A 24,314-nucleotide genomic window follows, 5' to 3' on the forward strand; every position below is an offset into this window, starting at 1 on the left:
TGTTTGTTGGAAATTAAAATAGCCATATAAGTCTATTGGTAAAAATTATACAGCCTAGCAGGATGGAGGTAGAGACAGAGAGGATAATGAAGTATTGGTTTAACTTACAGAGGCGCATATTTACTAACAATGATATTTGCTATTATTAGAATGGGACAAATGTGCCTGGGTCAGATTGACATCTGTTAAATGTGGTTTGGCTCCTAGAAAAAGGATTTATGTGATAAAATCAAGAAACAGGGCCAGATCCAGGTGTGATGGTGTCTAGTACTGGAGAGAGAGCAGGGCAGAGGTAGAAGGATCCTGAGTTCCAAGCCAGCCTGGACTGCATAGCATGGTCCAGGTCAACTTGGGCTGCATAGTGAAGCCTTGGAGGTGGGTAGTTGCAGAGGAGGGAAGCAAACACAAAGAGGTAGCCATATTATATACTGTGCTTGTACTTAAATGTCCTATGTGAGTCCATAGAGGAAATCCTGTGACTCTGGATATGCTACTTATATTGTTAGATTGTATCTGAAACTGAAAATATTTAGTATCAGATGAAGCTACAATCTCCAAGAGTATTTGGATTGGTGGAGTCAATGAATAGCACTTAAAGCTGTTTTCTTTGGTTCAGTAGTAGGGTTTGTCACTTCCATCAGTTGCTCTTGGGATCCAGATCCTTGTAGTAAGGATGATAAAAGCCTTGCAGCTTCCTTGAATGGGTGTTTCATTAGAGATCTTCAGTGTGTCCTGGTCCCTACTATCCTTCAGTATTTCCATAGAAAATAAAGTCTAGGACCATGAAGGAATGAGGGTAGAACCTAAGTTCTTCAAAGGGCTGGAGAACCAGCTCAGCAGGTAAGAGCACCTGCTGCTCTTGCAGAGGGCCTGGGTTCAGTGTTTAGCAACCTCGTCTGGTGGCTCACAACCACCTGTAACTGCAGACTAGGGGCTTTGACACCTTCTTGTGGCATCCACAGATGCTTGCGTACTCATGATGCACATTGGAAATGAGCAGGGGCACACACACACACACACACACACACACACACACACACACACGGAAAATAGATAACATTTTGAAAAATTTAAAGTTCTTAGAGGGATTAGAAAAAGGAAGCAAACTTAATGTGTTATGATCAATTTTATATTTTCTTCCTCTGCCCACTAGTAACTGCTGAGTCTTAATATATGTAATACCAAGGATAAAGGAAGTTGTTCTTAGCAAGGGGAAATTAGCAGTTGTGTATCAACTCTTGCTTCTTTTGGTAAATTCATACACGCAGTTCATCAGTGAACACATCTGGCTCCCTGGTAGCTAGTTTGTCTTTTCTCTGTGTCTGCCTTGGCTTTGGTGCAGATTCCATCCACATATGATACCTTTGCATGCTGACACAGCTCAGAAAACATCCTAGAATATCCGAAATACCAATATGTCTTACCTCAATTTAGAGAACTCTATTTTATTCTATAATTGGAGGCCAAGATCTGGTTCTACTACCATGTTTTTCTGGCCCTGGGAAAATTAGTGAACTCTTGGCCTCTTTCCTCATATAAAATAGAGGTTATCATCATAGCACTGTCTTCATAAGGCTGTTGTACAGTTTTCATGACCCAATGAACAAAAGCAGCTGGAAGAGGCATGACTTGGTGAGTTCTCTTCCCAGTGTATACCATTTTCCTAAAAGGGCATCTTTGGGTAAATGAATTGCTTATTCAGACTCAAAAAGAATAACATACATATATAGCCTCTTTCATTGTGGCTACTGAAGGGACACTCAATCATATTAAAATCTAGTGACTATTTTCCCTTTATTGTTTTAGAGTAAAATATTATCACATGCCTAACTGCATTATCATCATATGAGCTGAGGAATATTAGTTATTAATTATGCCCATTTGTCTTCTCTGATTGACCAGCCTACTCTTCTTTGAGAATGTGGGAGGTCTTCTAGGATAGAGACAGCTCCATCTTGATCAGCTTGCATCTTGTTTTGCTTAATGTCTAGATAGCTAGAATTTTGCTGACTTTGGCTCAATACTTTCTCAAATGTGGTAGATGTTTAAAAACCAAAAAACCCTTAATTCCTAATTAATTTTCTACCTTTTCCTTCATCGTTTAGAACATAAGAACCCATTGTATGACTGAGAATGTTAGGCTGAAGTTGATCCTATTGCAGTAGAGTTTACGGATGAAGGATCACTCTGTAAATGATTCCTAGTTATCACCGTTTCCTGTGCTACCTGTGTGTAAACAGTTTAGTAGATCCATAAAATACGAGTTTTCAAATGAGTAGAGTAGTAAGGTAAATTATAACTTGGCCTGGCAAAATCTGTTTGTTGCAATTGTTTAATAAAAACTAGGAGAGTGAAAATGTTTTAGAAAGAACCATTTAATTTCATCTTTGCTGATGGTGATCATGTTCATTATCAAGTCATCATCTATTTTGAAATATCTTTAAGATTTTTTAATGTGCTATTTTCTCTCTATAAAATAATTTTTAAAGGAAAGGCTTACCATGAAGAAGAAATTATTTATCTGTGAGTGTATGTCTTTATCTTAAGACCTGACAGATACCTAAATAAATTATTTTAAGATTATATTGAAGTTAATTATCTTTTTGATAGTTTTAAGTTTGAATTTTAGCTACATCTAATATGTGATTATTCTTCTTGTAAAATTCACACGTAGTGACTTGCAAACTTAAATTTGTGAAAATTTAGAATTTAGTTTTAAAATGTTCTAGCGTCCTTCTTGTCCAGATCCAGAGCAGGTCTCAGCTCCTCCACAGCATCTGCCCCTAGTCTGCCCTTCCGTTCTACGCCTTCGTGTGGAAAAGTCAATACCAGTGCAGAAAAATAATCCTTTGAAGTTAGGTATCTAAACAACATTTAAAGTTAATTTTTAGACATTTGGGGTCCCCAAGGTCTTACTGTTAGATATCTTTAGAGCATGTCTTATTTGTTTTAAAGTGAATAAACAAAAGGACTATAACAAAAGATTATGTGTAACTCTACTAATGGCATGTCTGTTTCCAGCAATATGCTTTTGTATTCAAATTGAGGAGATTCTAAAATCTCCTGAATAAGCAGGGGATCTTGTAAACATTATGCTGCTCATAATTCTTGCAATTTGTTAAATTATACACACTCAGTAACTGCTTTAAATGTAAAGTGGTGCTTTTGATATGACTATTTAGCACCTTTCTTTTTAAACATAATGGGGTGATCACTGGGTTCTTCCGTGCTCACTTGGACATTACATTAGATGCTTGAATACTTAAAAGAGCAAGTAAGAACTCTGATGTACATTCATAAAGAGTGTGGTGTTTTGTTTATTAGCGTACAACCAATGCAGAGTAGGTATTCAAGCGAAGTAAGTTTATATTCCCAGTCATTATAATGATTAGAGTTTCAAAAATATTTTTAACAGGTCAGTTAGGGCTGTGTAGTGTGACTCTGTCTCAAAAAAAAAAAAAGGAAATTGAATAAAATTATTTGTTATTTTAAATTTTATATAATTACTGAATTGGTGAAAAAGAAATGCCAGTTTCTAAAAGTTTAGTGTTTGAATCTGACTTTATGTATCTACCATCCAAATATTGTCACCTGAATACAGTTGTCAAAGTCAGTTGAGCAACACATAGCAAGTCAGAGAGTTCTAGGGCTGATCTGATGACTCCATGTCAACCAGGCCAGAGCAAGTGCACTTTTGTTGAAGGTCTCCTTTAACTTGGAGGCTCTGCAGTTATGCTCTGTGTTCTTTTATGGTCACAGAGAATAGTTCACGATGAAATGTCCTTTCAGCTCCAATAACTGAAACTAAGTGCATCTTTTATTGTAGTAGACATTTGCTAAAACAAATACTGGCAATACCATAATAGTCATTGGTCATCTGAGCCCAGTCGCTCTTTTAAAAAGTAAATTATCAAATGCAGAAGTCAGATGAGAATGTAGAAAACAGAAGAGCAGTGAGATAAGGGCTGTAATGGTGGACCGGAAGTGAGTTAGCAGAACCTCAAATGGTGCTTTACAAGTGGTGCACAGCATTTAGGGATTGGGGGTTACCTGCTCTTCAGTTCTCTTCTTGGTCCAAGTTTAGTGGTCTTTGAAATAGGGGGTTGATTGAGAGCTGGTTTCAGGGTGTGGTAAATCATGACAGGATGAAGGGGTAAATAATATATATGTTGAAAACAAGGCAAATACTGTTTATACTTTTTACCATGTCTCTTCATGTGGGTATGTGCACATGTGCCTGCAGATGAATAGAGGCCAGAAGTCAACATTGGGCATAGTGCCTTATAGCTTTCCATCTTAAATTTTGAGACTCAGTCTCTCACTTAGTCTGATGCTGATTTGGCTAGGCACTCTGGGCAGCAAGCCCTGGGGTCTTCCTCTCTTCACCCTCTTCCCCCAACACTAGAGTTACAGATAGGCACAGTCTACTTTGCCTGACTCCTATGTAGGTGTTGGTGATCCAATCTCAGGCCAATGCTTGCATAGCAGAGACCTAATTGTATCTCTTATTTCAAAAAGTAATGATTGCTTTGTGAATGATCTTCAACTTTACAATGCTGAGAATACACGGAAGAATATGGGCAGACAGTATACAGGGAAATTGTGTTAATCATTCCATTTTAGAAGCCTTTTAATGATTCACAACTTTCAAACTCTTGATAGTGGTCTGCAAGATCCTTAGTGTTCTGATCTTGACCTTTTACCATTGCTTCAGCCTAGACAAACTTGTCCTATCCTTGCTGAACCTGAACCTGGGCTGAAAAGTTGTCTCCTAGGTGCTACCATTCCAGATTCCTCTATCCTTGTAACTGCTCACTTGTTTCATAGCACCCCGCTCTGTGTCTTAGCGCTGATAGGAGCTTCCTGTGTTTGTTTCCTAGTACACTGCTCAGGCATACACAAATGAGTGCTCAAAATGCATCAAGCTTGTTTATTTATTGACAGGTGAGGAAAGAAGGGGAAAGCTTACAGAGCAATTTAGACTGCCACCATTAACATTTTTATATTTAGGTTTTTCTTCTCTCTTCCTAAAGGGGCCATTATTGAACTTCAAAGTAGTCCTCCTCCAGTTTGATATGTAATGAACAGTAGTGTGGTACGTGTTTTAGAAAGAAAGGTTTGGAGGTGTAAACGGGAGAGAGGCATGGGGTTAAGGGCTGATGGTAGAACAGGATGAAAAAATTCAAAACAAACTGAGTTTATGAATAGTAAGGGTCCTGTTAGTGGAAATCAATTAGTCATGTTCCCCCTCTGCTTCCCTGAGATACATTGAGGAGTATAACATTTTAATAATGGTTGGGAAATTTCTCTGGACTGTTCCCCCACTACTGTGTTCAAGAGCACAACTTGCTTGTATGTATCAGTTCTGGTATGAGTGTATGTTGTAACAGGAAGACCTCTTACTAGTCATTACTAAAGTGAAACAAACAAACAAAAAAACCAAAGCAGTCCTCATGCCTACTTATACATTCCTGTAAGTTCTCCTTGTATAGAAAGGCTTGTGGGATTCTCCCATGAATTAAGATAGATTGGCTAATACATTAAAGAACACTGTAACTTCCACATTAGGTAATTGAGTCAGTCGATGGCAGTACATGGATTACCATGTAATGAACCCTCTAAGAGCAGTGATGAGAAGTCTTACCATTATTAGTTCTGCAGGTTAGTAATGGCTGTAAGTTTACATTTTGGTTCACAGAGGGGACCTTTTTCCTCCCCAGCATAATTTTGTCTTAGTTGGTGGGGTTCTAACCTAGCTTTCTCTACCCAGTGTCTGCCATCCTTTCCTCATTGCCACTTGCCTCAGACTTCCTACCTGCAGTAGAGGCATGCTTGTAATGACCAGGGAACCAGTCCTCTGAAAGCAGAGCACCTTTTTTTTTTTTTTAAAGCAATGTCTGTCAGCTTGACCCACTACCTTGTAATGGGAACTAGAAAGCGAAGTTGAGCTCTGGAAACAGAGCCCACATCCTGGCAGGACACCTGTTCTTACTATTGTCACCATTAATGGCAGTTACCATTTGTAGGGTACTTAATACCTGTTAGACATTCGGAGAGTCCTCACAGTCCCTTAGGGTATGTAAGTATCTGAGGAGTACTACCACTCATTCCCCACACAACTCATGTGCCAAGTGGCCGAAGGCACACTGACGTTTGAGCCAAAGTTACTCCTCAGAGTCTGCGCCTCAAGTTCATCACAAAGAAAGATTAGATTAGATGGCTCCAGGTCCACTCCATGGTATATGGATGGCTTCCTGGTACTCAAGTGTTTTGTTGGTTCAATAGGTAAAACACTCCTTTTATTTCTTAGTTTTTAGCTTTTTTAGATGCCTCTTTGTCATGACTAATCACTAATTTAAGAAATTAGTTCCAGGATTTTAAACATTTGTAAGTGAATACAAGATTGGTATTCACACACAAGATTTCATATACATGAAAACTTTTCTCAAGTAGATTTGAACTTCATAGCCAGCTCCAATAAATATAGACGTGGATGAAGAAAATAGTAAATTGGGCTGTAAGCTTTCCACTGAAGGAAAGTAAATTTCATCTTGACTGTGTATTAGTTACTATTTTGTTTTTCCTAAAGTCAACCTTTTATATTTTTATGACATTTTCTTTACAGAAAATATAAGAATAAGTTTACAGTACAGTTTTAAGAGGAAACAACTAATAACACATACATTTAAGGTAGTGGTATTGTATTTTAGATCTAAAGTGTGAGATAGAGAAACGCAATACTTGTTAGTAGATTGAGGGTAGCTTGCATGGATTGTTGGCCTAGTGCACAGGTGTGTACTATATTGTGAGGTATGCTGACTTCCTACCAAATCCCTGACAATTCTACAGAAATATATATCCTAGAAGCAAATAAAACTTCTAGCTTTATTTTCTTCTGTGACTGTGTTAAATGAAACTCTAACCTTCATTATTGTGTGTAAGTTCTGAATGTGTGGACATTTATATTTTTGTACATTCACATACATGTGCACATGTGCATATTATAATCTTTGCATTGACTTTGTAATTGATTGTGCCAGATTACCAGAGGCTGCATCTCTCTCTGTAAAGAGGCTTTTAGATAGTTTGAACTTACAGAAAAATAAATAAATACTATTTTTACAGTTATATTTAGTTAAATAAAACTTTTAAAGTCTGAGCTTTATGTTCATTTACAGTTTGATTTACTATGGTTACAATTTTTGTATAAAATCTTTTTGTGTTTTTCATATTTATTTTAAATTATATATTGTGTTTAATGTTGGGTAGCTATGCATTAATACTATAGTGTTGGTTTAGTTGGAGGGTATTTTGGAAAACGAGAGTTCGATATTTTTAAAACTAATTTTATTATGGGTTCTAAAAGCTCCGCTTCCCCACCCTGTGTGTGGGGTGTGTGTGTGTGTGTGTGTGTGTGTGTCCATGCCCTTGTCCTTTCTTATTTTACTATACATTTAATAGACGAAGAAAAAGTCTTAAATTATATACTATCATGTGCTTGACACATTTTAAGAGCTGGCTAATTTCCTAATGAATGTAGGAAATGCCCTACTAGCCAGTGCCTTGCCTACTGCAGTAGTGCATGCATGGGTGCTGAGCTGCACACCTCCTTCCCAGCTGATAGCACCTGCAAGAGAACACTCCCACTGACTTTCCACTTTAGTCAGGAGCCTTTCCATAGGAAAGTTAATGACAACGAGTTAGTAATGATTCAAAAAGTTTGTTACAGCCTCACATGCTTGGCATTCTTTTCTTTGATGTAGAAAATTTGAGCTGTCTCTAATCTAATTCTGCTCAGGGCAAGACAGCTAACTGTGGTAGGTAGTTTCCTGTTCTTTTCCAGAGTAGAATGTTGTCATGATAATAAGATCACTGACATCAAAATACAAACACATCTTCTTACTATTATAAGGTAGAAATGTATTTTTAACTGTTAGCAAGGTAACTAAGAAAATAATATTCATGGTACAACCAATCCTATTACAGTAAACTTGGAAATACTAAGTATAGTAGATATTAAGAAACATATACTTTATATATTCATACATATGCCTGAATTACCAAATTACTCTTATGGTTGTACTGCTTGCTTGAAAGGCCAATTGTTTAAAACTGTTATTTGTTACATAAATGTTTTTCTGGATGTCCTACAGATAACTTGAGTGATGTATGAACCTTCCGGGAGTAATTATTAGAGAGAAAGTTGTACAGAGATAACATTAGGTTGTTGTGGCAGAAGACTACCAAGACTAGTTAGTAATGACTTGGAACAGTAATTGTGTGCTGTAGGGAAGCCAGGAGTCTGAAGGTCATGCCAAGGAGGATAGATGCAATTCGCTGTATGTGCATACTTCACTTGCATCATCCACAGTAGACTGTTTTGGTTTGTTTATGTATATAACCAACTAGGTGTCCAGCCGTTTGCTCAGAGCGAGTCATTTGCTTAGACTAGCGGTGGTTAACCATTCTATGCCATTATCTCCCAGAGCTTGGGCTCTGGTTCAAAACATCTTTGTGCTGCTTATTTCTGGAGCCAGCATCCACTTGTATACAACCAACTCTAAAGCTTGCTAATAGGTTTTAATTTAAATAATGCTTATGCATTGCTAGTACAAGGAATATTTCAAAAGAATGGGAAAATTATTGCCTACCTGGAATTGCATGAAAATTTATTTTATTATAATGAAAACATATTTACTATGTTGAGATATTCTAAAATTTTGTACAACTGACATTAGCATTTATTTATCTATAGTAGAAACTCACCAGCTAATCTTTTTGATGAACTTCTACTTGATGTTACAGCATAAGACATAAAATACAAAGTAAGCTTAGAACTACATAGATTATAGGCTAAAGTCCCATGTTTCTGTCCATCCAGGTGTAATATAGATAGAAAAAAGTATTTAAAATATATTACTAAAACACCTAAATATGATTTATGCTTGAGACCATCTGTAAGCTAAGACAGCCAGAAATCAGACGATGTGAATGCTTTGCTTTGCCTGGGTCATATGTAGAGTCTGGTAGTAAGGAGATACGACGCATGGTTTTCAGTGATGCTACTTAAAAAAAGAGTGCTGGAAAAATCTTTATTTTTATTTTGTTACTTTGAAATCTGATTAGGAAATTGGTTAACTAGTTTTGCTTGGCTAGTTCTTTACAGTTAAATTAGCATTGTAAACTAAGTATTGGGAGAATTGTTTAAATATTTGGTAAATGGAAGTCATCATTAGTAATTATAACCATACATATTTTTCACTTAAAGGGCTAAGTTAATAGGGGCCACTCCTAAGTGATCACCTTGGCAGATGAAGGAAGTGAAGGAAGTGGGATGGTATAGACTTTCCAGTGTATCCTTTTCATATAACTTTATGAGCAAGTTTCCTTGTAACTTCATGACCATAATCAGCAGTTATGTGACCATGAGAACTCCTTTGAATAAAGGTATTTCTATCTCTGGCACCCCACTAAGCTTACCCAATACAAATTCTATAGGAGAGTCCAACTACTTGTTAATATTCTTCAGTAGCCTGGAACAAGCAAGAACTCCATATTTGCTGCCCCCACCCCACAACCCCTGATCTTGAAGCAACTAGTTAATAAGGGTCTGTATATTTTCCCAAATATTGGACACACCCTCGCCCCCAAAGCAAGAAGTTTCAATTTAAAAAGAACTTCCCTTTGCAGAGAGTGAATTGATTGATAGGAAAAATAACTTTTGTTGAGCATGTATGTACATATTGTGTCTGATGGGGGGTGACATAAGAATTAGGTAAATGTTTGAGAAGATAATAGACAGTAGAACATAATTTCTTGGAGAGAATCTAAGATGTGCATCTTCATAAAATTTACATGTGGAAGTAAACAGTATTACATTGAATGTCATGTTTATAATGGTAAACATTTTAAAAATTGATATTTCATGTAATATTCCATTACCATGCAGAACTACTAAAATATATTGTTCAAATAGTAGGAATCTATTTTCTAAAGAAACTAAGTGCTCTAAGTAACTATGGGCACATAGCTTACTTGTAATAAAGAACATTAGTGGGGAGGATAGGAGTTAATTAACTGGGCACTAGATAATAGCTTTCTTATCCAAGAAGTCTTATCACCACTTCCAAGGGCAGTTGTGTAGCAAGTTGCAAGATGAATACCTAAATTTGTACATAATCATTCTATGAGAAAGGTTGCCTTTAGGCAAAGTTAGTTTCTTTATTATTACATAAAATTCTTTTTTAATGCTAAGCAATGTGCATTGCCACAATCATTTTTGAGGTAAAAGTCTACCACCTCTTGTTGGCCCAGGGTGAGTGAATGTCAGGGGATTCCCAAGTGAGCACGGAGCACATGGAGAAAGTAGCCTTGATACAAACATGCATTAGGTAGAAGTGGTTCATCTTTAAGGGTAACCCTTCTTGTTCCCGAGAATCACTGGCAGTTATCTTGAAAACTATATTTTAAAATAATGTGTGGTAAAGCTTAAGAAATAATTTTACTAAATCATAATATAAGAGACAATCAGGTGAAATTTATCTTTTATTACATAATTTCTGTAAAAGAACCTTTTGCTCCAAACTGGTTTACTTTGTTGTCAGTTCCCCCAAGAATACTTAATTTTTCCCTTTGGAATTGCCCATATCACACTGCCCAAGCTACTTGAAGAATATAGTCAGCCTCTGCCAAGTCTATCCAGTAGGATGACAGTAATGAAAGTAGCCTGCTTCGCCTCTGTTGGGGGTGGGGGTTACCCAAATACATTTCATTTCCAAAATGTTTCTTTCTGGAAGGACTTATTTGTGGTAATGCTGATTGCTATTTAAATCTCGTCAAAAATGTGGGTTTTACAAAACACAAAAATAATCTCCTGAAAGTTTGGAAGGGGAGAGGGGCTGTGGTGTGGGGGCGGTCTCTGCTGCCCACGTCCGCCCTCTGTTCAGTGCGTTGTGTGCTTACGGGCTCCCTGGAGCAGATCACCATATAATTGATGTGCAGTCTGCATTGCTGAACCCTGGACTGCACCATTCTGTGTTCAAGGGAAGATGTAATCTGATCCCTCTGCTGCTGAGGGAGGAATCTGTTCAGTCAAGGCTTTGACAGGGCATAGTCTCCTCCAATAATCTTGTGGGTTCTCGCTCATTATTCCCCGAGTTCTCCTCAGTGGAGCTGCATGCGTGTGTGCGTCCCGAGCAGCGTTCTGGTTCTGAGCTGCGTCTGCTGGTGCTGGGGAGTTTTGCTGCCGGTTCCGCTGCCTAATCTTCCTTTTCTGGCGTGCCTGAGCATGTCCACGTTAGAATCTGTGACATACCTACCTGAAAAGGGGTTATATTGTCAGAGACTGCCAAGCAGCCGGACACACGGGGGCACAGAATCCCTGAAGGGGAAAAATACAGAAAATATGGGTTTCTACGGCACATTAAAAATGATTTTTTACAAAGTAAGTAATCTGTTTTCTTCCTGTGCTGTGTGGTTGTGTGTGTGTGTGTGTGTGTGTGTGTGTGTGTGTGTGTGTGTGCCTGAGAAGGAAAATCTGTATCATCAGAGATGGCTGCAGCATCCTCTAATTTTGGTGGGTGGTTGGATTCTGGTATTCTGCTTTATTTCATGACTGTTGTAAGCAAGTATGGAGCGATGGTGTGAGCTGGGGGAAGCTTTAAAATAAAATGTACATTTCCATCTGAGATTTTTTCACTGAAAACGTATCTGAGACTCCAGAAATGTAGCTCCGTTAAATGCTGACCTGGAAATACTCAGCCTCACTTGGCTTTCCGTGAACCTTTCTGTTCAGTTTTCCTGTACCATAGTCATACGTATGTGTTCCTTAGTTAACTCTTGGAGTGTAGTCACTGAAACGTGTAGGGTTTATGTTTGAAGAGATTGGACTACTTGTGGTATCTTAAAAAAATTACCCAATTAATTTTTGGTTATAAAGTCAGTATTTTCAGTTAACATTACAGTATTTAAAAGATTTCCACAGTCATTCAGAAGATGCTTTGTTTTGTAAAATAATTTAAACATAAACCCTTCTCAGTGAATTCTGTGATATATGTTTTAAATATTTTATTCATTGAAAGATTCTAGATGGAAATAAAGTTTGCTTTTAGTGGCAATTAGATGTCATTTGTACCAGCATATTTACAAGGCGTTCTGGGAAGTTCTGAGAGCCAGCATTACTGACTTAATTCAGATGAGTGTCAGAGACTCCCATAATGATCAGGAAAATCATCTGCGAAAGTTACCAAGCTCTGTACTGGCTGCCCTTCCTGATGGATTCATTTGTGTGTAGGTACATGTCTGAGTATCTGAATTCTACACGTGGAAGCACATGGCTCCCTGTGCATTACAGCTTCTATATTTTTTGTTTTCTGATAAGATTATTTACAAAGAGAAAAAATAATATATTTGGAGATTATCTTTTAAAAATGAAGTGAGTATAGAAACTTCCAGAGGGAAGAAAGCAGGCCAATTCTGTTTCCCACAGTAGGTATTTCACTAAAGTATAAATTGTGCATAAGCTTCTTGAACCTTCGCAGCCACAGATGACCCAGTGTTGACTGGGACACTTTCTTCACGATAACAAGTCCTTGCTATCCCATCCCAGAGTTTGAATCTTTTTAATGCCTTTTAGTATTTACAGTGTATATACTATGTTCCATGTGTTCCTGTGTGAAGCAATAGGTAGGAAAATGAGCCTACTGCAAAATAGGGGTTCCAGCTTACTATAAAAATGAAGATAGCTATCTCCCCATAACATGCAGTAATACAGTAGCTAGTGAGACCCTGCAAATCCAAGAGAAGCTGTTGAAATAGGAAAAGTTGAACCTTAACAGATTTTATTTTGTATACATATACTCAGATGACCTACGTTAATTGATAGTGAAATACAAAAATAAATATTTCAATATTGACATTGACAAATGCAATTTTGAATGTATTGATAGCACAACATGGAATAGTGAGAAACCTTTAAGATGTACATGTTAGACATGTCTCATATATCATATGTCTTAGTCATAACTCATTCTTTTACAATCATTTCGTTGTTTCAAGAGTATTTTTTCCTGCGTATTCTGTATGTAGCAGTTGATGATTTTTTTCCTTCAGCTTTACTGTGGCAGATACAGATTGCCTGCTATTAGGGATTTACTCTTTTTAACTGTCTCTGTTATCCTTGCTAAACTCTTCTTTATTTTAATCACTATTCAAGATTAGCTTATTTTGCTCTCTACCTTTGTATAATGATATGAATGCTTAAAATTCAGTTATTCATATTTCTGGTTGTGAAATTTAAAATTTTTATCTTACTATTTTTAAAGAAAAATGATTAGTAAGGAAGACATACTAAATACAGTTATTTTCTATGTGTGCTAATAAATTTTTTCTTGTTATTAAACTGAAAAATGAAAAGTATATAACATTCTAAGGGCATGGTAAATATTAGTCCCTCACCTAACACTGCTCTTCCCAGTAGAATACTAAGGGAACATTACCTATCCAGTCCATAAGAGTAAAGCAAATAGGAAAAACTGCGTAATATATTTTCTGATTAACCTACTAATAATCATCATTTTAGACACATGAAAATTTAACAGTTTTTAAATATTAGCATGCAAACTCAAAGTCTGATAATGGACCAAGTAATTTTTTTTATTTTATCTGTTTTACTTTATAGATGAAAAGAAAGTTGGACCATGGTTCTGAAGTTCGTTCCTTTTCTTTGGGAAAGAAACCATGCAAAGTCTCAGATTATACCAGGTAACGTTGAATAGAGGGGTAGGCGGGCATGTCATCTGGAAACATTTCTTTGAATTTGTTTTCGAAGAATAATAGTGCTACTGTATTCAGTGTTGTTGGTTGTTGAAATGTGTTTTAACATTACAGAAACGGGGAAGGGCATGAGGCTCAACCCAAGCAGAAGGGCTGGCACTGTCCATCTTGGACTTTCTCACTGATACTCTGATGGGAGACACATGCTGGAGTTCTTTAAACAAGATTGCAAAGTCACAATTTTAAGGACTTCTAAACAGTAAACCGCGAGGAAATGTCTCTGGTTACTATAGCAACTGCTGTTTTAGGGTAGCTACTTTCATATACCAAATCGAAGATAAATTTATTAGCAGTGAGGTAAATCTCCCGGTTACTAAAACTTACTTCATGGAATGAATGTATTAGAAATCCCCATTTATTGGCATGATGGGTTTTATGTTTTAACACATACATTTCTACACTTGTAGAATAGTTTCCATAACAACTAAATACAATTGTAGTCTTGTTTCCTTCTTCACTCCATCATTTTTGGATTTTGCGTCAGTATAAAACTTTGCCCACTCTCACGCTAATTAGACTAACTTAAGCACAATATCTCATTTCCCAGCCAATTAAACATGGTTTTGGATGTCACTTGAAATGCTGAATTTTAACATTTAAATGACAAAAGTATCTAAGAACTCTGTGGTCCCCTCCCCCACTTTTGTATAACTGTCACTTTTATTGAATAACTGGTCAGAGTGAACAGTAGAAATTCCAAGGACATTATGGTTAGGATCTTTTTTTAAAAAAAAAAATTTTGATTTAGTTATTTTTATTCTGTGAAACAGAATAAAATTAACATTGCCTAGATACAAGATTTTCTAAAACATCATTACAAATTGTCACACACCCCATACATACAGTTTGTTTTTATTTTGTTCAATTGTGGAAATATATTTAATGCTCCTGGGTAATCAAGGAATCATACTGCTTAGGATAACTTTACATACAGAAAGCTCTGGCAAGATGATGCTAAAGAGATGAAGAAAGCTTCGTTCTCTGTACAGCCCTTCTCCCCTCCCCTCTGCTGTCTGACAATTTCACTGTTGGGCGCTTGCTTCCACCAGAGGGTGTGGAGGGATAGAGAGACACCGCAAATATTCACGTCATTTTGGTTTTCCTTCTAACCTTGATGATATATTTCTCAGATGAGGAAGTTGTTTGATGTTAAACTAATTGTAAATGTAATTTTTTTAATGCACAGATTTCAGTCTGTTCACATTATTTTGGTCTTCTATTAAAGACAATACCAAAACAAAAGTATTAAATGATCAGCTGTTTTAGAATAAAACTTTTGGTACAGAACACATTCTCATAAAATTTTTGTTGCCTACTTTTTATATCAAGACAGCAACAGCCTTTTAACAAGGAATCCTACTAAAGGAGAATTAGAGTCAATACATATTTATTTCCATGTCTTTGACACAATTTTGTCAGTTAGTAACATATATGTTTGATATTCAGTAATGATTCTGACAGGTTTTTTTTTGACAGGTAATAAGATAAAACTCATTTTGTATTCTCCTGCCTCCTTAGGAGACTTTAACTATTAACACAGCCTGTTTTATTTTGGAGAAAAAGAAACTGAATTTGCTTTTGGATTTGAATGAAGGAAAGATTGATTTGCTAGTTGAATATTAGAGATTGTTGTAAATAAATATTAAAAAATTCAAAGGGTGCAGGCATAAAGATTTTTCTATAAAATAGTGATTTATGTACCGTTTTAAAAAATTAAGAGTTTCTTCATTAGCGATTTGTCAGAGGTTGAAAATCAGTTGTTATGGTACAGGTTACATGTGCTCTTTGTGTTTCTTTTTTAATTCTTTTCTTTTTGGTTTTGTTTTGTTGGGGTTTTTTTGTTGGTTTTTTTTTGTTTGTTTTGTAAACAAATTCACTGTAACCCAGCCTGACTTAGAATTCACTATGTAGCTTGCCTCAAACTTAAAATGGTCTTTCTGCCTCATCCTCAAGTGCTGTGATAACAGATGTGAGCTGTCTGCTCTTTGGATTTAAGATACTTTATTATCATAGTTCAGTGAGCTGAGGATTCTTCCACAGGTCTAGTTTTGTTGAACGTTAATACCACCTGTAAGGCAGAAATGCTCACATTACCTGGTTTGAGGTGCTTGAACCAGCTTAGAGGAGCCACCAGCGTGTCTGTGTGTGTGTGTGTCTGTGTGTGTGTGTGTGTGTGTGTGTGTGTGTGTGTGTGTGTGTGTGTGTCTGTGTGTGTGTGTCTGTGTGTGTCTGTGTGTGTGTGTGTGTGTGTGTCTGTGTGTGTGTGTGTGTGTGTGTGTGTGTGTGTGTGTGTCTGTGTGTGTGTCTGCTACAGTCTCAGGGCTGGAGCAGAAGCACTATACTCTGTTCTGAGTTCATTTATTTAGTGTTTTTCATTATCTCAGTTAAATTATTGGATAAGAATGTTTAGTTATCTCTTTTAATTTTGTTTGAAATTCTCTATACTTTTTTTGAAAAACTATGTCTCATCGAGGCTGACTACTACCAGATACCTAGGCTCAGCTTAATAAATGACAAATTAAAATTAGCAATGGATAAAATATCATAAATAATTTCAATGCATCTGGGGCAAGCTTAAGAACTTATGTATAACCAGTGAAATATAAAATATTTTTTTTCTGAAATATTGGTAACAATACTTTCGTACTTATTTTTACAAAGAAAATCTAAACTTAAACTGAGTGCTTGAAGACGAGTCATGGAAGTAGGAGCTGTATGTTCTAAAGCCATGTATTTTTGCCTGCATACTTAGTTATGTGCTCACTTACGGTTAGGGCTGGACCTGGCCTGTGTTCTATTACTGATTGCACCTGCAGCCCTAAGCAAATACACTAGCAACTTAGAGCTTTGTCATTTGGTTGCCAGTAGCATTGCTGGATGGTGATAAGGAAGGGACTTTAGTGAGGAAGAGGAAGAGGAAAAAGAGGAGGAAGAGGAGGAGAAGGAAGAAGAGGAAGACAAGGAGGAAGAGGAGGAGGAGGAGGAAGAGAAGGAAGGAGGAGGAAGAGGGGGACGAAGAAGGAGGCCAAATGTGATGGCACATGCCTGTATTTCTAACACTGAAGAGTTTGAAGCAGGAAGCTTATGAGTTTAAAGCTAGCCTGGGTGACACAACAAGACCATCTGCAGAGCAAGAGAAAAAGAAGAATAGCAAAGCAGGCTTTGGGTGTCCCCGCCCTGAGAGTAGCAAGCGAAAGGGCTTGCTCTACTGATGTTTGAAGAACACCAGATCATTATTCTGAGTAAATTAGAGTTCATAGTTTTTAATTAAGACCTTTCTTCCACTCTTACACCTAGGCTCAGCTTAATAAATAACAAATTAAAATTAGCAATGGATAAAATATTGTAAATAATTTTAAATACATCTGGGGCAAGCTTAAGGTCTTACGTATAAGCAGGAAATCCAAAATTTTTAACTCTGAAATATTGGTAACATTAATACTTTCATACTTTTTATTTTATTTTATTTTTTAGTACCACTGGCCTTGTACCATGTTCAGCAACACCAACAACTTTTGGGGACCTGAGAGCAGCCAATGGGCAAGGGCAGCAGCGGCGGAGGATTACATCTGTCCAACCACCCACAGGCCTTCAAGAGTGGCTGAAAATGTTTCAGGTGACTACGTGAACACACTGTTGAAATGCTTCGCTCGTTTGCTTGGGGTCAGGGTGGGAGTACAGAAGAATTTGGCCATTAACAAAAAAAGTAGTGTGTCTGATGCTCTACCATTTATGAGCATTGGAAACATTGGACTAAATGAAAGAAGCCAGATGTAAGCGGAAATTTTATTAATAAAAAGGGACAGAAAGTAGGTTAGTGGTTGCCATGTAGGAAGCAGAGAGGCCTGGGGCTACCTGCTAAGAGATGTAGGGTTTCTTTTGGGAAGGGTGACAGAAGTGTTCTAGAACTGGGTAGAGTCGTGGTCATCCAAAAAGACAGGCATCCTGGGACCCCCCTAGGTGTACACTTAAATAGCACGCCTGTTACACGGCATGCATCTTCTAAAACCGAAGCACAGTGCTTATTTTGTGTAAGTGTATATTTGCATGGCTTTATTGGTTTTCTAAATAGTACCTTTATTTTCTTGTTTGTGTTTGGGTTTCTATGTTGTGGAATGTATTCTTGTTTTTGGAGCACATTTCCTGTGTATTAGGAATGTGAGGTTAGTTTAGGAACTCCATCAGTGAGTCGCTGGGATTGGTAACTTAGCATTCACTGCTTCTCGGTAGAGGTGACTCAGTGCTTTCTTTCATTGCCTTGCTTGCAGATGCCTTGAGTTCGCTCAACTTCCAACCACTGTCTTTTAGTAGGATTTAAATTCTTTGAACATTTACTGGGAAGATTGCCTTGAATACTGTGGATTTTTTTAATTTAAGTTAGTTAGATTGTCTTATCTCTTCTTATTCTGAATGATAGACTAAATCAAGAACATACCAACACAGCTATCATAGATGAATTACTTAACAATTCTTTCCAGACAGTAATTAATAAAAATATGAACATGCCTGATGCTAGCTAGCCACCACACCAATATAAAATGAACACATTTCACTACCTCTTGTCTGCTTGAATTGTTGGGTACATAATGCACACATAAGAAAATTACAAATTTAAAAGATACATTGGCTTTGTCATTTCAAATATTTAAGAAGTCCCATTGTATAAATCCTAATATTTTAAATACTTAGGTGCTGTGTGTGTTTGTTTCAACTATAGCTAGAAAATTTTCTTGAAGTGATGTCTTTTTAGGTGAGTTTTAACACTACTTTATGGGATGGGGCAGATCTAGCTACTGTAACTGACAGGTGTGGAGCCCTGGTTCTCAGTAGGGTTTGTTTTTTGCCTCGCAAATAATAAGGAAGGGGTTGGAGCCTTTTGATGTTTACTGTGCAAAAGCAATATGAAGGATAGCCTCCAAAAGCAAATAAGTATCCAACACAAAATATTATAGTACTAAGGTTAAGAGTCTTGGGATTAAACAAATGGAAGTTACATTTTACTTATGAAAATGAATACTACCACAAAAAACCTGTTTTTAATGTTTATAGACATGTGTTAATTAAACTCACCTTTCCTGTAAGGGTTACTACTTCCCCACTCTTTTACCTCAAATTTATGACATTTTCCCCCTACCTATGCCCTGCAAATTCTGAACTTTTTATTCTGTCCAGTCATTTAGAAATAAATAAGGCTTGAAATAAAAATCTAGACATGTTTATATACTCTTAAAGGAATATTTAAAATACTAATATCTGACCAAGCCAGGGAAACGGGAGGAATGACAATGAGTTCTGCATGCACATGAACATGTGCACAAGCCAGCACCCAGAACACAGCCCTGGGGTCTTACCTGGGTGCTGAAACCACATGGTGTCTCTAGTGCCCATTTCCACAGCCCTCAAAACTGACTGGAAAAGACACTCATTAGCAGGCTATTCCAAATAAGGTTTTTTATATATGGTTAGGCCCATTTTTCCTACAGCATTTTAATGTACCAAAATATTTTTTGTAAACCATTTATGATGTTCATTAAGAGAATTCTTTCTAATATTGATCTGCAATAGTGGGGGTATTAATGCTTTCTTCTCATGAGGCTGTTTTAGAGAGCCCTTTATACAGTGGTTATTTAATAAAATTTCCAAATGTTATACTTGTTACAGCTCAGCTTTAGAAATGTTAACTATAAAAGTAAAATCAGAACACCCAACTGTGAGTCTCTAAACCCATTTGGTCCTAGAAAAGTATGTCTTTTATATGAGTAGTTGCAGTGAGAGATCATTCTTTTATTTTATTTATTCACTTTACATCCTGATTGCTGCCCCCCCCCAGTCTCTCCCCACCTCCCTCCCCTTTTCTTCTGAGAAAATGGAGTGCCCCCTCCCCCCCGAAAACCCAGCACATCATGTCTCTGCAGGGCTAGGTGCTTCTTCCCCCACTGAGGCCAGGCAAGACAGCTGAGTTGGGGACATATTCCACAGACAAGCAACAGCTTTAGGGTGTAGTAGGATTGAGGACCCTGAAGGGGATAGGAACTCCACAGGGAGACCAACAGAGTTAACTAACCTGGACTCTCAGAGACTGAACCATTAACTAAAGAGCATACATGGGCTGGACCTACACCCCCCACCACACACATGTAGCAGAAGTCAGCTTGATCTTCATGTGAGTCCTGAATAACTGGAAAGAGCTCATTTTTAGTTCATAGAAACAATGTAGAATTATCTGTGCAAGTAGAAAACGTAATCCTCCTGACCCAAGACATTCTGTAGCAACTAAACGTCAACCTGACAAGGTAGATCCAGCCTTGATCTTCTGAGCTTCAAGTCTGTCTCTGACATAACCCAGGACTCGTTGCCATACACTGCCCTTGTCTTAGCTAGAGTTTTATTGCTGTGAAGAGACATCGTGACCACGATAAAGGAAAACATTTAATTGGGACTGGCTTACAGTTTCAGAGGCTCAGTCCATTGTCATCATGGCAGGAAGCATGACAGCATGCAGGCAGACATGGTGCTGGAGAAGGAGCTGAGAGTTCTACATCTTGATCTGCAGTCAGCAGAAAGAAACTACATGCCACACTGGGCATAGCTTGAATAGATAAAACCTCAAAGCCCAACCCACAGTGACACACTTCCTCCAACAGGCCACACCTCATAATAGTGCCACTCCCTATAGCCAAGCATCCAAACACCTGAGTCTATCAGAGCCATTTCCCACATTGTTCTACTGGCTAACCAGTTTTGTTTCAATTTGACATAAGCTAGTGTCATGGGAGAAAGGAGCCTCAGTTGAGGAAATGCTTCAATGAGATCCAGTTTTAAGGCATTTTCTCTATTAGTGATCACTGGGGAGGACCCAACCTCTTGTGGGTGGTGCCATCTCTGAGGGTCTGTAAGAAAGCAGGCTGAGCAAGCCAGGGGAAGCAAGTCAGTAAGCAGCATTCCTCCATGGCCTCTGTCAGCTCCCACCTTCAGGATTCTGCTCTGTTTAGGTTTCTGTCCTGCCTTCCTTCAATAATGAACAGCAATATGGAGGTATATGCTAAATAAACCCTTCCCTCCCCAACTTGCTCTTTGGTCTTGCTGGTTTGTCACAGCAATAGAAACCTTAGCCAAGACAACCCTGGTTTTGTTGTTGTTGTTGTTGTTTTTGTTTCGTTTTGTTTCGAGGCTGGTGCCAAACTAACTAGAACTGACTCACTTGCCTGGAGGCTTATGATGCGTCAGCGCCAATCTTATAGATAGCCCTAGCTCCCGAACAAAGGAGGGTGGTATGAGCTGACCTATGAGGGGTACACTGGCAATCTTTGTACAAATCTGCGATTGAGGCATTTGAGGGTGACTTCCCTGTTGTGTAACAAGCAAAATGGGAGCTCTTGTCCTCTTCCTGCCCTCCTATTGCTCCTAAGGCAGTGTTACAGCACTTGGTCCAGCCTCCTCTGTCCTAGTAAAGTACTCTCAACTCCATTTGCAAATTGAGTAAGAACAAACGATACACCACTGTAGATAACAGCCTGTTAATGAAAAACAGAAATGTCAACTAAAAACAATGGACTAGAAAAAATACTTCTGTTTTGATATTTATAATGAATAAACTATATTTAAAGATTTACCATGTTCTATGCTAAGTCAAATTACACATGTTTTCTGACTTGTTTTACTTAATTTAAGTCTTGTTAGTAACAGAAGATTAAAAGCTATAAGAGAGGTGACAAAACAAGATCAGTATTTTTGTTTCTTTGAAATTTTGTTACAGCATGGTTAAGGAAGCTTATTAAACCTTGTGTAACGAAGTTGAAGAACTTTGTGTATTTAGTCAGGGAAGACTAGAGGAAAGTTCTGTATTTAATATAGTCTTTACATCAAAATAGAAACAGATTGAGCCTTGGGTTCTTTGGAAAGGAATACCTAGATCACGTTTTCTGAGTTGGATTATGAAGCTGTTTGAACTAAGAAGAATTGCCCACAGGAGAGGGCAAGAACTGTTCAAATAGAGATGGGGAAACTGGGTGTGGTGGCTTAAGCCTGTGATCTCCAGTGCAAGATGGTGTCTCAAAACAGCAGTCAGGTAGACTGACTGCCCTGCTTAGGTTCTAAAGAAGTGAGTTTTCTATCATGGGAGTTCAGGCTCAGTGCTGTCCAAGGTCTTAAAACCTTGTGCCTGATTGGAACAGTAAGCACACTCTATTAGTGTTCCCTCGTGCTAATTCATGAATCACCTGCATTGAGAGAGAGAGAGAGAGAGAGAGAGAGAAATCAGCAGGGCATGTTGATACATGTCTTTAATCCCTGCACTCTAGGGGTTGAGGCAGGCAGATCTCTATGAGTTGGAGGCCAGCCTTGTCTACAAAGTGAGTTCATGACAGCCAGAGAAGCACTTTCTTGGGGGTTGGGGGTGGGGCATCTCCTTCGAGTAAACTGTGGGATCCTGCCAGTTTTGGGGAAATCACTGTGCCAGAAAAAGTCTCTTATTATGGAGGCTTAAGGCTGTAAGTAGAAGAGGGACTTTGCCTGGGAAATAGAATAGGAGAGTAAAGATAGGAAGCTTGAGAGACCATTTGGAGATCTGAATATCATAATCTAGAAGAAGTGCTGGTAGCTTAGCTGGTACAGTAATGACTAAGTCTTAGATATGTTTTGAACTTCTTGAATTTGTCTCTGAGCCTCCTGCATCTGCATTCTGCTTTCAAATGCTTAATTAAAATTGCAGTTTTGTTGAGTTAGCATAGTTGTTCATCTCCCAAAATGGCCTTGGCTATGGTATTGTCTACAGATTTCTTATAATGTAGGATAGGTAAAATAACCAACATACTATTTTTTTAAAAAATTCAAATTCTGTGAGGGACGTGAATCAATAAATTGTAATTTTAAGTTATTTATACTTTATGGTCAGTGATGAATCAAATTTGACCATGTTGTCAGATGGGCAGAATCTGTGGCAATGCCTGAATGCTCTGGGATCAGACAACCAATCCAGTGCTTTGGCTCCTGGGTGGGGCGTTCTTCGTGTTGCATTTCAAAGCTGTGTTGTGTAGAGATTGAGCACAGAGCCCTGAGGACAAGTGAATGCTTTCTACATTGTATGTGCAAGAGAAAGGAGAGCACATGACTTACTGGAGCCCCCCCCCCTCCTTACACTGGCAAAGTAGAGTAGGTCACGGACATAGTTCAGTGCTAACCCGAGTTCCATAGTTGTTCACATCACTGCAGAGTCTAAGGGAATACATACCTCTTGAATTACTCTGAGTGCCGCTTCCTGCAAGCCTTTGTGTTTCTTACATCTTATGGGATCCGAGTGCAAGTTTTAGAGGAAGAGCCATACCTTGCCTGTTACTCTTTACCCATCCATGTCCAAAATGGTGCATTAGCCCCTAGAGGTGTCTTCATCAGAGGCCTGTGTTGATATGTTTTCACGTAACAATTGTGAAGTTACTTAAATGTTTTACATGGTTATTATAAAATTCCAACATCTTAAATTATTCATATGGCCTTAAATTTGTTCCTTTAAACAGCCATGGCTTTTGTGAGCAGTCATGCTCACTGAGGGAAAATATTAAAAACAAACAAATGGGAAGAATTTTTTAAAGGAACCCATACTTTTGAAGTATATGTGTTTTCATTTTTCATAAGTACAGCATTTTTATTCATTTTGGGCTTTGATTATATTCAAATTTTGCAGTATTAACTCAGCTAATATTTTCTATTGCTTGCCATTTTTTAAAGTAAAGCATTTTTAAAGTGTGTAGAAGATACTTGTCAGATATGCAGAATAACCAACTATTAATTTTTTTATGTTGCAAATCTCTTAGCTCTTAGATGAAAACCTTATTCAAGCCATAAAATTTTATGGCTGTCCACTAAAGAGAATATATAGAGAAAAATGACCTATCAAAATTCCCTATTTATTCAGTAACCCACATGGATGTTTCTAGGACAAGATTTTCGTGTCTCCCAATGTCTTGGTGTTAGAAGAATGCATAACTCTCATAATTAAAAATAAATGCAGACTTTGGTTTTTTTGTTTTTGTGTTGGTTTGTTTGTTTGCCAGTCATGATTTTTAATGCTTTTTGGGAAAGTTACTGAGTAAACTTGCTGAAACTAAAACCTGCAGTCGCTTCAGTGGCTTCTGTCCATGGTTCCACTGCTCAAACATGGCCATGCAGGGGCTTGCGGGTCTTTTGTATGAATTTGTAATGTGTCCAATTCCTCTTTGGTAGAGCTGGAGCGGACCAGAGAAGTTGCTGGCTTTAGATGAGCTCATTGACAGCTGTGAACCAACACAAGTGAAGCATATGATGCAAGTGATAGAGCCCCAGTTCCAGCGAGACTTCATCTCCTTGCTTCCTAAAGAGGTAAGGGGCTGTCAACCGCATCCCGCTGGGTGCTGTCCAGTGGTTATGGGTGCATAACCACAGCCTGTAAGCAGTGTCCTGCTCATTATGGTTGACACTTGGACAAACTGCTATAGCCTTTTGGTACA

At 37.9% G+C, this 24,314-nt stretch overlaps 1 protein-coding gene across 7 annotated transcripts in view; it reads left to right on the top strand.

Moving 5' to 3' along the window:
• Positions 1-24,314, top strand: part of Fbxw7 (F-box and WD-40 domain protein 7) — a 164,209-nt gene that overhangs the window by 126,207 nt on the left and 13,688 nt on the right. For 6 of the 7 annotated variants that reach the window (XM_006501656.4, XM_030252669.1, XM_006501657.4 and 3 more), the window contains 3 exons: positions 13,679-13,761; positions 17,308-17,449; positions 24,052-24,186. In XM_006501656.4, coding sequence (XP_006501719.1) covers positions 13,679-13,761; positions 17,308-17,449; positions 24,052-24,186 — 360 coding nt within the window. Of the gene's footprint in view, positions 1-11,014; positions 11,444-13,678; positions 13,762-17,307; positions 17,450-24,051; positions 24,187-24,314 lie in introns of those variants that run through there. The other variant, NM_080428.3, reaches the window with a different exon arrangement.

This window comes from Mus musculus, chromosome 3 (genome assembly GCF_000001635.26).
Source record: "Mus musculus strain C57BL/6J chromosome 3, GRCm38.p6 C57BL/6J".
Taxonomy (NCBI): Eukaryota; Metazoa; Chordata; class Mammalia; order Rodentia; family Muridae; genus Mus; species Mus musculus.